We start from the raw sequence: 16,085 nt of genomic DNA on the forward strand, positions 1-16,085 counted from the left end.
AGGAATTACGTATCTAAGCAAATAATAACGTGTGCTGTGCGGCCTTGTCTACCTTAATTCTTTGGAAGCAAAGGCAAGGAAAAAGACATCAGACACCTCCCATCTGGACTTTAGAAATAAAGAATCCATTTATTATTAAAGTGTTTCAAGCTAATGAAAACCCAAAAGGTAAACCTTTAGCTAGAAGCTATTTTTAAGCCTTGCCCAAATCCATGTTAACTCTTCTTTGTAAAACACTTGGAGGAAGCTCAACAGAATATTCATTTATTCACTCATTCAACCAATATTTACATGTCAGATCCTGTTCTTGTGCTGGGAATTCAGCAATAAACAAACGAGATAAAGTCCCCTCTGTCACAGGCTTAATTCCAGCATGGGGACAGGGGGCACGCAGATAATAGTCAAACATATAAAATAATGTTAAGTATCAATAAGTGACATGAAGAAAATATGACAGGATAAGGAGATAGGGTGTAAAGAGTTGGGGGGAGCTGCTACTTTAGACACTGTAATCAGAGAAGTCCTCTCTGATGACATGATCATTGAGCCTAAGACTGAATGAGGCGAGGGTGAAGCCATGTGGACAGCAAGGAGAACAACATTACAGGCAGAGAGACCAGCCAGCACAAAGGCTGGGAGGGAACATGCTCAGCATGTCTGAGAACAGCAAGGAGGCCAGGGCGTCTGAAGTGGAAAAGTGTAAGGGGGAAAAGTAGTAGTAGTTGAAATCACACTGTCAGAGGTGAGATGGTGCCAGGCCTTGCAGGCCAAGGCAAGAACCTGAGTTTTATTCTGAGATAAGAAGCCATTAGTGTTTTAAGCAAGGGAGAGATGAGATCAAAAAGAGTCTGGGAGGAAATCACTGTGGAAACAGAAGGACCAAGGAATCGACTGCAATCTTCCAGAAGAGAAGTGATGAGATGGTTAGACTTGGGCATTGGTGATGAAAGGGTTGAGAAGTGATCAGATTCAGGATATATTTTGATGATAGGGCTTGGATGTGGAATATGGAGATGTTAAGTGTGAAAGAAAGAATAGAAGAGGATGGTATCAAGTTTTCAGGCCTGAGCAATGAGGTCCCACAAACTGGAGATGGGGACACTGAGAAAGAAGCAGGTTTTGGAGGGGAAGAAATCATAAGTAAGAGTCAGCATCCTTCTGTATGCTAAACCAGGTTGGGATAGAAAGCAACTCCAAGAAGCTCAGAGCTCATTTGGCTGTGTGCTGTGCGCAAACCCCTCGCTGGTGTAAATGTTACTGAAAAGAGTTTGTTTCTGCTTGAAAAACCAGGGAGGAAATAATCATAGTAGTGGCCATTATTTCTTAAACCCTTACTAATTATCAGGCACTAAGGTAAGCACTGTACATATACTGTAGTTAATCCTCACACGTAAAAACACCTAATCACAGGACCTAGCACATGGCAAAATATCATTAAATGTTATCCATAATACTTGTGAAGGATGTAACATTTTACATTGAATGATAACTTTAATGATTATTTTAATTTCTAGAAGTTCTATTTCCTTTCCCTCCCCGCCAAATCCCCCATTCACTTTATATCATGATTCCTATTATTTATCAGGCTAACATGTAGTTTTTGTATTCCTGCTTTTACAAACAGGGTGGCCATTCCGAAGTCCTAACTTTATGCAGAGATTTCAGTTTCATTCTGGGGCCTCCAGAAGGCCCCAAATCATGTCTTGTCTTCGTGAGTAGTAAAATCCTAATACCTACCTCTGGTTCTATATTCCCTTGGAATGCTCTTTTATTATCACATACAATACATTGAGCCACTTTGTTTAAGGCACCTGGGTATTTCTCTTTTTTCTTTCAAGTTCATCCAGGTATTTAAACATTTCTTGGATTATACTTTGTTTAGCATCTCCAAATGTTTAAAGAAGGGTAGCCTGAGTTAGCTCAGTCTGACATATAACCAGAACCAGAAATCCAATATTACTTTACAGATGAGGAAATTGTGCCTTAAATAGGTGAAATAACTTTGAACTCAGATCTCTCTGATTCCCAGTCCGTACTCTAATTCAGTAGATAGTGAAGCTTCTCTCCTACCACATCTGCCCCTGACACAGTGATCACAATTCTACCCTCTGGAGACACACTGAGTAAATATGACAGTCAGTCTTTTATGCACCCTATAAGCATCTCAATACAGCTATTTATTCTGTCTCCCATTTGCCTCCACCTCTCAAATTCCAAACTAAACTCCCTCAATTACTTTTTCTTCTTTAAAAACAAAACTTTTATAACATGAACACAAGGAGATTCTTCTTTTTTTTAAAACTTAAAAAAATGATACAAATCATAAATGCTTCACTGGAAGTGATAAATAGTGAATAAGTTTCCTTCATGTATTATTACTTTCATTTTAGGGAATTTCTGACCATAACAACAAATACTGAAAGTTAAAGGACAGCACAGTAGAAATCATGAAACCTGATATTTAATTCATAGGCTGTAATATATATGAAAATATTTAGAAAATTATACAATACAAAACATTATTATTAATGTACTATAAATGTTGACAATTTGATCAGGAGGAGTGAGACATTAACAAAGGAATCTAAATTAACGCAAAAATGATTTTACCTTCATGTTGCAAGCTAATTCCATCAGTTTTTTTGCATTTTCTTCTGAGCGATATCTCTTAGGAAGCTGAACCCTGAAGAACTTCAGCGCACCTTCAAAGTCTGTCAATAGCAAGTCATCTTTGGAAGTCTTGAAGAAAGAAGAAAATACAACCATGTACAGAAAAAAGTTTTCTGCTATGAAGGTGCCCAAGAAGGATTTTATAATCCCAGCACCTTTATAATCCCCAGAAGATACTTTGTAGCCTTTGCAGAGCTCCTTGCACATATCCACTGTCAGGGACAATGCTAGAGCATAGTGGCTGTTCAGAATGAGATTAAGACCAAGATACTGCAAGTGCTGAACAAGGAATACCAGATAACCCAGCTTACAAATAAATGTGTACTGTACCTTTAATAATCCAAGGGCGACATTAAAAATAACACTTATTCCCTAAAAGAAAACACAGAAAACATTTTCAGTGTTTATATATGGATCATTAAAAGCTGTTTGTCTTCAGAATACCCCACAATTTTTAGATAAACTGTAAAAACTTAAGGAATGAATCTTGAAAATATCTTGGGGAAAAAAATTACAGGGCAACCACTGAAAAACCACTTAAGGTAGACCCAGTCTCCCATTTTTTTGAGAGAAGAGCTTTTCTAGAGCTATTCTCGCAATTCAAGAATGCTCTTCAAAGTATTCCATGCTTCCGAACTAAAACATTAGTCATAAAATTGTGATCTCTCAGGAAGTAACTCCTGGTGGCTCTTCCTGTATTCTATACTGCTCACTCCAAGTACAGCAATCACTCTGTCCCTGAGCCCTAGGTCCCAGAACTGAATCTGCTCAGGGTTCCCTCTAATCTGCCTTTCTTAAGCTAATCATTCTAGGAGTAGTGGGGCAAAGGACAGCTCAGGCGAGGCCCTAAAATCTGCTGACAGTGTTAAACTTTTAAAGTTTCTGGGCCTCAAGTTCCATAACAAATAGTCTCCCAATGGTTTTCTGAACTAATTAGTTGAAAAGTTTATGTAGGTTACTTAGCATGCCACCAGGCCCACAGTAACTACTTAACAAATGGCTGCTTATAATAGTGAAAAACTAGACAAAGGTTTGAGATTAGGAATTGGTTACATAAATTATGATATATCCAAAGAATGGGATACTTGGCATTAATTAAGAATAATAAGAATAATTAAGAATAATGGGGCTGGGCTTCCCTGGTGGCACAGTGGTTGAGAGTCCACCTGCCGATGCAGGGGACACGGGTTCGTGCCCTAGTCCGGGAAGATCCCACGTGCCGCGGAGTGGCTGGGCCCGTGAGCCATGGCCACTGAGCCTGCGCGTCCGGAGACTGTGCTCCACAACTGGAGAGGCCTCAACAGTGAGAGGCCCGCGTACCGCAAAAAAAAAAAAAGAATAATGGGGCTTCCCTGGTGGTGCAGTGGTTGAGAATCTGCCTGCTAATGCAAGGGACATGGGTTCGTGCCCTGGTCTGGGAGGATCCCCCATGCCGTGGAGCAACGAGGCCCGTGAGCCACAACTACTGAGCCTGCGTGTCTGGAGCCTGTGCTCCGCAACAAGAGAGGCCGCAATAGTGAAAGGCCCGCGCGCTGCGATAAAGAGTGGCCCCAGCTTGCCACAACTAGAGAAAGCCCTTGCACAGAAACGAAGACCCAACACAACAAAAATAAAATAATTAATAAACTCCTACCCCCAACATCTTCTTTAAAAAAAAAAAGAATAATGGTATATCTGAAATGCTGTTTCTTATAATGTTTCAAGCTGGATAGAAGATACAAATTTCTTAATGGATTTTTATATGTTTTGAATATGGGATAATTAAAAATAAGGATGGTACATATGTGGAGGTGTCTGTCTATAGACAGTCAAGTATATGAGATAAAAAGAGGTTACCAGATAGCATATATAGCATAATCATATTTTTATATAGATATAAAACCATAATATACATTATTACATAATATTCCATATGAAAAAAACTGTTCCATATAGAAATTACACATACACATATATGAAAAGGCAGAAAGAATATACACCAAAATGTTAAAAGCAGTTTCCCTCTAGACTGGGATTAGAAGTATTTTAAAATCTTTTTGCTTATAGTTTCTATAACAAACGTGTTATTTTTGAAGTTAGTTTTTTCTTCTTAGGCACATACACACCCTAAAACCCAAAACTAAGCTGAGGCAAAGGCCGTTATTTACTATAATATCTATTTTCTTTCAGTAATAGACCCCCAAGTTTTAGCAAATTCCTAGTCAGCTTAAATAAAAAAAAAAACTCCCCTTAGAAGCTAGGTATGGTCAGGTACCTAACTTTTGGTCAATAAGGGGTTAAGAAGAAATGCAGGTGGAAATTCCAGGAAATGTCTTTTAAAAGAGGGGATGCAACCTCCCTGAACCCCTAAACCCCCTAGCTTAAATATAGAGAGACAGTGGCTGGAGCTCTAATCAGCCATACGGAACAGAGTTGCACTCTGAGGAAGGTAGGTTACTGCCAACCTTCTGATTTCTTTTACATGGGAAAGAAAAATAAACCTCTACTTTATTTAGTCACTGTTATTTTGGATTTCTTCAATGCAGCCAAACCTAACTAATACAAATGTGCTTTTTTTTAGCAGAGAGCACCTTTGACAAAACATGATTATTAGCATCAGCCCAAGGAAGAGTAACTTAAACCTGGATTTTCCAGCAATGAAATAAAATAACTGAGAAGAACAAATTCTGTTTTAACAGAGGTGACACAGGAAGGACACTACAAACAAAAGCCAAAGTGTGATACGTACCTCACATAAAAGCAGGTCGATGATATGGAAGACCATGTAGAGAGGGAATTTTGCAGTGAAGAGCGTAAGAAACCACTGGGAGGCATACATGTGTGCTTCAAGGCTTATATCCAGGAAGTGGTTGTACAAGTCAGGAATGTATTCCTGAAATAGCAAACTAATTAGTCTTGGGCATATATGCAGCTGTTTAACTCTCACTCAGGAGGTTCATAAATCTGCCAGAAATAGGCCAAAAAAGTCACATATTTGTGTTTTTCTAAAAATTGCCAAAGTGCTGAGAAGAACACTTATTATCTGGTATTAAACTGGCACTCGGCTCTCGTTTCCAGTCCACAAAGTAGCTCTAAAGAGGAATCCCCAAATGGTGACAAATATTTGGAAGGACAGTTGTTCTTTCCAAGTTATGAAATGTTTGGGAAAGTTTGTTTCACTTTTGTTATAAGATTTCTAACCAGTCAGCTTCAGAGCCTTGGTGAATATTTCTTGACTGAGTTTGCTGTGTTAAAGGCTCCTACAGTCATCTGATCTTTTGGGTGTTTATGAGATTGAAAACCCGGCTCACACCCGTCGGGTTAACACCGTATTAATCGTGGCATCATCGTTACATAGAGAGAAATGAAAAACCTAAAACCTGTCCTTAACCCTGGAGGGCTAGAAATCGCCCCTGCTCCTTGGCACCATTTCATCAATCCCGCTCTTCCCAGTCTTGCATTCCTACTGGCAAATGCAAAGCTGGATTCTCTACTTACCTGCATGAGGCGCTCCAACTGGTAAAATTTGCAATGCAAATCTTCAAAGTTTTGCTTGAAAAGTTCCCTGAGACCATAGTCAAACATGATCTTGACCAGAACACTGAATGCCTGTTCCTCAGGCATCTGTAACAGACAGGCAAAGAGGGAAGGGGTGGGGGATCAAAAACATACACAGAAGTTTCCTCAGTATATTAAATTTATCCTTCAACTCTCCTATCTGAATACTAGGAAATTCAGTGATATGCAGTAACTCAGATCTCAGCTGTGTTTTGTAACATTCATTCATTCAACCAAGAAATATTTAACAATGCCTACTCTATGTCATACACTGTTCCTGTTCTTGAGGAGCCTCTCATACAACCAGTATACAATAGCTGTAAAATGCCTAGTTAGAAAGACCAGTGGGAACACAAGAACAAGAAAGCCTGGGTCTTCCTGAGGGAGCCAGGAACAGGCTTCACAGGGAGGGCAGGACTTGAACTGAGTAGGAACAGGTCTATACTCGAGTATGTTTCATCTTTCCCAAATCATAAGACCTTTGTTAAATCATTTTACCTCCTTAACTGTTATTTCATTTTAGTAAAAATGTTTTTCTTCCTCACTGTTACTAAAAACATGGCTAGTTACAGAAGAACTTTATGTATTCTAAGGTCTGAAGAAATGTTTAAAGTATTACAGTAACGCCTGCAGTAATACTTAAAATAGTACAAAAACCTCCTTTACTTCACTTCTATTTACAGATGTTACTCACTTATACATCTTCCACAGCTTTATGGAAAAATATCTCCCTGAGAACCGGGCAAAATGTCTAGTTTTCAAAATAGAAAAAGAGCGCTGGAAATATTATTTAAGACATGACATGACTGTAGCAAGCCTTCCAAATGTCAAGAAGGTGGGTGGGCTTCTGTCGAACAAGATGATGGAGGTGGGCTGAGCAAAGAAATAACTGGGAATAAAGCAGAGCTAAAGAGCAAATCAGACTAAGTAATAAATGAGAAAAGGATAGAAAATTATTGTTGGAAGGGTAAGGGCATTTGGGGCAAAGGACCAGACCTTTGAGGTCTTTACCATGGCAGGCAACTTCACTCTTCCACTCACTGAGGGAGAGACTTGGTCTGCCCAGAGTGGCATTTCTGATGTTAGGCAGCACACCTGCCCTTACTCTGAAACAAGCACTTATTCTAACACGATGGCAAGCAGCATAGAGTTCAAACCAAGACACTGGGGATTTCATCGGGAAACTCATTTTAAAAGGGTTGTGACACTTAAATGGGGATAAATGTCCTTGCACGAAAATTGAGAACAAAGACGAACCACAGACTTGTGAGACTCTGAGATATAAAGTCTGATTAAAACAACAGAACAGGGGCTTCCCTGGTGGTGCAGTGGTTGAGAGTCCGCCTGCCGATGCAGGGGACACGGGTTCATGCCCCGGTCTGGGAAGATCCCACGTGCTGTGGAGCGGCTGGGCCCGTGAGCCATGGCCGCTGAGCCTGCGCGTCCGGAGCCTGTGCTCCGCAACGGGAGAGACCACAACAGTGAGAGGCCCGCGTACCACAAAAAAAAAAAAAACAACAGAACAAAAACTTAAAACTTGACTTCTTGAGGATGTGTTAATTAGCTTGTGAGAATCATTTCACAATGTATAGGATGTCAAATCATCACATTATACACCTTATATATACACACACACAATCTTCGTCAATTATGATGTAAACAAAGCTGGGGGGAAAAAAAACTTGACTTCTTTATCAGTGTCATAGTTTTATCACATTTTTGCATGCCTACCAATACCAACAAGCTAGGCTCACAGTAAGAAGATGCAAAGTGGTTTTGTTTTACTTGTATTACAACCTACACGAAATGGCTTAAACCTCTTCAAAAGCTTCCTGTTCTTAGAGAAACAAAATCTAGACTGCGTGGCCTGGTCTCCACAGCCCTCCTTCAAGCTAGTCTTGTGGACCTCTCTAGCTCCCTCCCCCTATTCCCCATGGCTCGTGATGCTCCTGTCACACTGCCTTTCTTTCAGTTCCTTCCAGATGCCAAGTTTTCCCCATTTCAGGGCTTCTATACACTGTACTATTCTCTTTACCAGGACTGCTCTACTCTCCACTCTCTTGTTTTCAAAACAGTTTTATTATTTTCATAACAATGTTAAAAAAAAAGTTAAATGATATAGTAAAGTACAAAAGAGAATGGATATCCCTTCTCATTTTTCAGGGTTCACCTTAAAGGTTAGCTTCCCAGAGAAGCGTGTAATCGAAATGAGGCTCCCTTGTTATAATCTTGCATCAAACGTTTCACTATACCTTCACAGCGCCACTGAAAGTAACAATGATATACTTGTGTGACTTTTTTTGCCTACAGCTAGTCAGCTTCACTAGCTCTGCATCCACAAGGACCAGGGCCACACTATATTATCCACTCCTGATCACTAGCACAGTTCAGACCATAACAGATGCTCAAAAACTCTCTGCTAACATCACCTGTGTGGTATTTTTGCCAAGCATTTTAACTTGAATCATGGGAAAATGATCAGCCAAATCAAGAATCCGGGATGTTTTACAAGACAATCTGCTTTAATTTTTCAAAACTGTCAATGGCATGGAACATACAAAAAAGGCAAAGGGAATAGATCAGATTAAAAGAATAAAATGAAATGACAACCAAATGCAATGCCTGATTCTTCACTGATCTTGATTAGAAAAAAAAGCTGGGCTTCCCTGGTGGCGCAGTGGTTGAGAGTCTGCCTGCCGATGCGGGGTACACGGGTTCGTGCCCCGGTCTGGGAAGATCCCACATGCCGCGAAGCAGCTGGGCCCGTGAGCCGTGGCTGCTGAGCTTGCGCGCCCGGAGCCTGTGCTCCGCAACAGGAGAGGCCACAACAGTGAGAGGCCCACGTACCACAAAAAAAAAAAAAAAAAAAAAAAAAAGCTGTAAGGACTTTACTGAGTAAACAGGGAAAACTGAATGTGGACTGTGGGTAAGACACTGTGAGTCAGTGTCGAATTTCTGAGATATGACTGTGATATTCTGGTTAGGTCCTCAGGAGATACATGCACAAGTATTTAGGGGTGTCTGCTACTTATTTTCCAAAGATAATTTCAAAAAATTTCTTTTCCATTAAAAAAAAAAAGTGTGTGTGTGTGTGTGTGTGTGTGTGTGTAAAAGAGGAAAAGAGAGAGAGATGCAGAGAAAGCAGTGTGGAAGAATACTGATATATCAGGTCAAGAGTATATGAGTGTTCACCTTAACGTTTTTTCAATTTTGCTGTGGATTTAAAAAAATATCAGTAAGATGGAGGGTAAAGGTCTTTGCTGAATGAATGAACAAATGAATAAAATGGTGCTAAAGCAACCCAACTTCTCTGCCTCCCTTCCACCCTAATACATAAATCTCAAAACAAAGACTGATGACAGCGGCTACTTTAGAGAAGATAAAATGTCCCCAAAGGGTTCAATCAAGACTAAAGTCTATCCAATCACCCTAGTAATAAAAAAAGTCTACCCTTGTACCAATTTTCAACACTGTCATTTATTTTTTACCATGTTTCTCTCCCATGATGACACTGTATTAATTTAAGGAAAAGGTTTCCAGATATAGGAGTTAACCTTCATGCACTAAAGCCTGGCCAAAGGAAATAAAAAACCATGATCAAGTCTAAGGCTAGTATAAGCTGAGGCAGGACATGTGTAAGTCATACATAGAGACCTAATTACTCACATGGAGAAGCAGAACAGCAGCAAGAAATGACTGGCCCTGGCAATAGCCAATTTCTTCATCATACACAGAATAAGCCTGGGGGGGGAAAAACACACGAGGTGTAAATGAATGTAGTCGCTCTTGAGTCATAGTTGCCTTATAGGAACTTGAACACGGGAACCTTGAAGATGCTACCCACACTCCACTGTGGCATTCTGATGGGCAGTGAATGATGCAAACATTTCTCTTCAATTCCAATTTTTCTTTATTATAAATAACGCTGTCACCACGCCACTTCCTGTAGCCAAGGAGTGGTAAGGTTAAGCAAAAACCATTTTAGCATTAAAAAAAAAAGTTGTCATTCCGCCTGTCTTTGCTCATGCTTTTCCCTCTTCTCTGTCTGAAAAATGTGTTCTTCACTGAGGCTCCAAACATATTCTATTCCCCCAGGATTCTCTCTCTCCTCGGTACTTCTATGGTACTTGTGACAAATGTATGGTTATTAGAGCACTTACCACACTGCATTTTAAATGTCCATCTTCTCTACTAGACTGTGAACTTCTTAGAGGCTGGGGTGATGCACCTCAACACATACAGCAGGCACTCACTGCTATATGTGTTGAGCAGGCACTCACTAAACACTGTTATTGCTATTCATTTTTCTTTCTGGGAAAAAAAATCTTTTGGCAAAGATGCCAAAATACAATCCTTTCCACAATGCCAGTGATGACTTTTCTGATAAGAGGGATTACTCCGAAACCATCTGTGGTTCTTTGGAATTTTCATTTGTATTTTCCTTGGCAGCAGATGATGACAACTCATCTCTTCTGAACGTTATCATTAACAGAATATTGACATCAACTAGTCCTGTGGGTTACTCTTTGGTTCTGTAGTTGTTCTTCAGAGTCTTGTTCTTTTGGTTAATATTTATAGTTCTCATGTAAGTTGTGGGGGGAAAGGGGAATTCCGATAGATTCAGGACGCTATTCCCTGTCTGACAAATTTATTTCTGATGAAACTCTCTTTATTCTCCATTTTTTCCCCCAAGGTTCTTCTGTGTCCCAAGAAAGCAACTTAGAAATGGGTATATTTAAATTTCAGATCACTTAGCAAAATGTGATGCCAACGTTTATTAGATGACAAGTTAATATACACATGGGATTTTATCATTAGCTTTTGGTGAAACTATAGCTTTAAAAATATATACATATATATGTTTTACATAGCAGGCACTCACCAATCACTGTTTATGTTTTTATATATAACCATGCTTTCATAAATTCAGGTAGAATTCAATATAATCTCATTATATCCCCTGTTTTGTCAAAGCTTATCTGATGAGAGGGCTACAGAACGAGAAACACATATGCTTTTCCAAAGACAAGAAGCACAGAGGGATTTAGAAATGATATTTTGTAATTTAATGAGACCACTTTCCACCTATCAAATCAGTAAAAAATTAACGAGTTAATACTCATTTTGTTAAGACTGTTGAAAACTAGTAGTAATATATGCCAACACAGCTCTGTGGAAGGCAGTTTGACAAAACTGATGAAGGTACCAATCGACAGTCGATTAGTCAAAAAAGAATAGAGGCCTCACAGTTAGATAGAGTTGGGCTGAAATCTCACAATTGCTAATGTCTCGGTCTGGCTCTTAGGCCCAATGCTTATATTCCTTATTTGTAAGATGAGAATAATCACAGTATTTATATAATAGAGCTGATGAATTATTCTCAGTCCTCTCAAGTAAAGTGCTCAGCACATGGCTTAATCAATTATGTACTAAGATAAAAATGTATTGAATTTCTATAGGTAGAGAATGAGGGGAGCATTTTTCAGGCTCATAGAAAAGCTAGAAGGAATGCTTTATATTTCAAACATTTCCCGAAAGTTTGAAAGTACTTTCATGTACATAATACATTCGGGAAACGTTTGAAATATAAGGTTCATGGGGGCTGTAATGAAATATGGGGAAGAAAAGGCGTTTCACTAATTCATCAACATTTAATGAGCACCTTCTATAATATGGCGTGCACTGTGCAAGTGCTATAGATGCTAACATATGTAAGAAATGATTCTTGCCCTTGAGAACTTCACAGTTCAGTTGGGAAGTTTGACAAGTAAATCAACCAGAGTACAGTGAGAAGTCCAATGTGACTGAAGCATAAAATATTTAGGGAGTAAGCCTGGATATATTATAAAATGCCTTTAATACTAAGCTAATGAATCTAGGACCAGGAAATGAACTAAGGAATTTTTATTTCAGTCTGTGGGTTAGACAAAGCACTAAAGGTTTTAGTGGGTCTAGTGGAGGCCACTAAAATGATCCAATTCTAGGGTCAACACAGAGAAAATAATAAATAGGCTAGAACCCAAACGCAGGGAGACTAATGCAAGGCGGCTTTTGTAAAAAAGTGCTAGCAACGTATCATAGTGGCCTGTACCAGGGCAGTGAATAGTGAGGGAAGTACAGCTTAAAGAGACGTCAATCGTATCAAACTGAACATGGCCAAAGGAAGGAACTAGAAAATAACAGAGAAATGATTGTATCTTCAGCAAGAAAATGGCATGTTGGGAAAAAAAGGAGGGCTGTTTTTAATTAAAAGAGATATAACAACTAACCACAGTATGAATATTGCTGGATCCTGATTCTAACTAAATGTATAAAGACATTTAGGGAAATCTGAATATGGAGTGGCTATTAGATGGTACTGATGGATAATGATGGATGATACAGGTGGATAATGATCTTATTTTTAGAGATGTACGGCAAAGAGTTTAGGATTATGATGTCTGAGGTTTGCTTTAAGTACTTCAGGAAAATCTTTTTAAAAGGACAGATGAAGAAACTGTGGCAATATATTGATAAATATTCAATCTGGACAGGGATATATACAAATTCATTTACACTATTCAACTTTTATGTATGTTTGAAAATTTTCATAATAAAGTGTTTTTTTAAATGAACCCAGTTTTAGACCTGTTTTGTCTGATGTACTTGACAGACTTTTACATGGAGACCAACGAGCAGCTGGAAATTTAGGCCTTGAGTTAATGTAGATTTGGGAACATCTGTGCAGTGGTGATAGCTGAAGCTGTGGGAGTGGAAAGGGTCACCCATGGAGACAGTGTAGAGCTACAGGAACCAGTGACTGAGCACCTAGGGGAAGGCCTCTGTTTTAGGAGCAGGCAGAGAGAGAGAAAAATCATGAGAGAATGAGCGAAGTAGTTAGAGAAGTGAGAGCTTAACCAGGAGGGTGAGAAGTCAGGAGCAGAGAGAGCTGCAATGAAGATCATCATGAGAGAGAAACAAGAGTGCAGCGGGGTCAGAAGTAAGGATGAGAGTCAGTGAGCACAGGGTTTCTTTCTGGGACATTTTGCAGGAAGGTGAGGGAGAGCTAGATTAAAAGGGTAAAAGAAATCCTACCATTTTATTTTTAATTATATCCTGTTCATTATGAATCTAAAATTGTGTTGTTACTGTTGATTTTACAAAGACTTTTCTCTCATTTTTTTGCATTCTTGAACATCAAATATAAATTACGTTTTGTAGTTATCCTTTGCATAATTTCAAAGAACCAGAATCACCATTTAAAACTGAGTCTTGGACTTCCCTCGTGGCTCAGTGCTTAAGAATCTGCCTGCCACTGCAGGGGACATGGGTTCGAGCCTCGTCCGGGAGGATCCCACATGCCACAGAGCAACTAAGCCCATGCGTCACAACTACTGAGCCTGCGCTCTAGAACCCGCGAGCCACAACTACTGAGCGTGTGTGCCTCAACTACTTGAAGCCCGCGCGCCTAGAGCCCGTGCTCTCTCATTGTGGAGAAGCCATGGCAATGAGAAGCCCACATACTGCAGCAGAGTGGCTCCCTCTCACCTCAACTAGAGAAAGCCCGTGCACAGCAACAAAGACCCAACACAGACAAAAATTTAAAAAAAAAAACAACTGAGTCTTTTTTTTTTTATATGAAATACCTTGCATATTTTATATAAGGAATCTTGTCCATCTCCTCCTGTGTCCTTAAAGTAGTCATGTGCTGGGAATGTCCGGTTAATATCACGAGTGATAGCACTGTCCTGGGGAGACTCCTGTGCAAACATTAGGAAAGAGAAGGTTTAGTAGTCAATTACGTCCGTACTTGTTTGGGCTTATACAACAAGGTCTTCTCATTTACATGCTTTAAAATGCTGCAGGGACATACATACACATATGCATGCCCAGAGTTACTGTGTCTTCAGGGAAGCCAAAGCAAAAGCAAATATTAAGGGGAAAAAAAGATGAAAGAAAATCAGCCCATTTCACTCTATACACCTCACGTCTATTCCACCCCTGTTGCAAGGAAGTCCAGCTGGTAACCTTTCTATTGTAAGAGGGAAAATGTGATTCAAAATAGATTGCCCCGTGCTTCCCTGGTGGCGCAGTGGTTGAGAGTCCGCCTGCGATGCAGGGGACATGGGTTTGTGCCCCGGTCTGGGAAGATCCCACATGCCGTGGAGCAGCTGGGTCTGTGAGCCACGGCCGCTGAGCCTGCGCCTCCGAGCCTGTGCTCCGCAACGGGAAAGGCCGCAACAGTGAGAGGCCCGCATACCGCAAAAAAAGAAAAAGAAAAAAAAAAAAAATAGATTGCCCCCAGGAAAACACTCAACCTAACCTCAAAAGAAGGAGGCAAAGTGCTTCCGTTAGAAAAACTGGGTACAAAAATTGCTGCCTTAATTGATCCTTTGGCACAAAACTCATGTGCCAGGTTCTCAAAGGGAAAAGAGAAATCCCTTGATTGGGGTTTATCCTAGGGACAAATGGCATAAAAATTCACATAGTGGTCTACTCAATAGGAAACTAGACTATTAAATGCCAAGGAATTCAAACAGCCTATGGGAAAATATTCCTTGCTTTTACCAATGGAGAAAAACTGTTTCCTCTTCTACAATGAGTTACTAAAACTGAACAAATGTCAATAATGTCATAAAATATGTCAAGCATCCAGCTATTTCTAATAGCTTCCCCTTGTTAAATTTTATTTGCTCACATGGTAAATAACTAGAACACAAAAACATGACCTTCTGTTTTAACAATGCATTGTCTTCATAGCTAAGACAATAGACTGGATTCTCCTTGGTGAGACTACATCATATTCAGCACACCATCCAAGAGCCTGATACTCCTGTTTCAAGTGAAAAATGAGTGATACTCTTTCTTGTTGGGTAATTTCTCTAGCCTTTCAGGTAATCGGGTTCCCAGGGCCATAAATATTTTACAGTTGTGGGATCTGAACTAACTTTACATTTAAAAAGATTTTTTTTTTTACTGAATAAATTTGACATGTAACATTGTATAAATTTAAAGTGTACAGCATGTTACTTTTGATACATGTATACTATATTGGAATATGATTGCTATAGCAATATCACATTACACAATTATAGTACAACATTACTGTCTATATTTATAATACTGTGCATTAGATCTCTGACTTATTTACTACTCATTACAAGTCTGTACCCTTAAACACTAGTCTTACCGCCTCAAACTCCATCTCTGGTGAACCATCTTTAAAGCCTATCTTTCTTAACCTGTAAACTATTTAAACTTTCAAAGACATTGCCAAACTGCTTTCCAAAGAGATTTATTGTCAGACTACTAGTTTTTAAATGCATCATTAACAGCAGTTAAGGCAGCTCAGAACTGTGGTGATCCCTGACAGGACAAAATCCAAGGTGAGACCTAAGACTACAACAGCTATTTGTCTGGTGGCAGCTTCCAGGCTGTAGCACATGGAGAAGGAACTGAAACAGAGCTGGGGATGGGGAGTGCCTCCCTGAGCTGAGAAAAAAGAGAGCAGAATTCAGGGAGGGCAAGGTAGCTAGAATTTATAGCTCAGAGTACTGGAGAGGCAAAGCTGAACAGAAAGAGAGCTGCAGAACTATGTAGAGGGGTCCCTATGAGTCACAGAATCAGAAAAGAAAAAATGATAAACTGGACTCCATCAAATTAAAAAATTTTAATATTCAAAAACCACTGTTAAAAACATGAAAATGTAAGCCATGACCATGAATTTATAGGATAAATTACCTATAAAATCTATCTGATAATGGAGTTGAATCCAGATATATAACTCTCAAAATAAGACAAACAACTGATTTTAAAAGGGGGGAAATGGTGGTAAAATACTGAATGGATGCTTCATAAAATAAGACATATAGATGGCAAATAAGCACATAAAAAAATTT

At 39.4% G+C, this 16,085-nt stretch overlaps 1 protein-coding gene across 9 annotated transcripts in view; it reads right to left on the minus strand.

The window, feature by feature from the left end:
- The window catches only part of RABGAP1 (RAB GTPase activating protein 1), a 160,433-nt gene that overhangs the window by 25,085 nt on the left and 119,263 nt on the right, over nucleotides 1-16,085 (minus strand). For all 9 annotated transcript variants that reach the window (XM_032634102.1, XM_032634105.1, XM_032634104.1 and 6 more), the window contains 6 exons: nucleotides 13,833-13,946; nucleotides 9,874-9,948; nucleotides 6,148-6,273; nucleotides 5,399-5,542; nucleotides 3,001-3,042; nucleotides 2,611-2,739 (listed from right to left, as the gene is read on the minus strand). In XM_032634102.1, the coding sequence (XP_032489993.1) occupies nucleotides 2,611-2,739; nucleotides 3,001-3,042; nucleotides 5,399-5,542; nucleotides 6,148-6,273; nucleotides 9,874-9,948; nucleotides 13,833-13,946 (630 nt within the window). The remainder of the gene's footprint in view (nucleotides 1-2,610; nucleotides 2,740-3,000; nucleotides 3,043-5,398; nucleotides 5,543-6,147; nucleotides 6,274-9,873; nucleotides 9,949-13,832; nucleotides 13,947-16,085) is intronic.

Source organism: Phocoena sinus, chromosome 6 (assembly GCF_008692025.1).
Source record: "Phocoena sinus isolate mPhoSin1 chromosome 6, mPhoSin1.pri, whole genome shotgun sequence".
Taxonomy (NCBI): Eukaryota; Metazoa; Chordata; class Mammalia; order Artiodactyla; family Phocoenidae; genus Phocoena; species Phocoena sinus.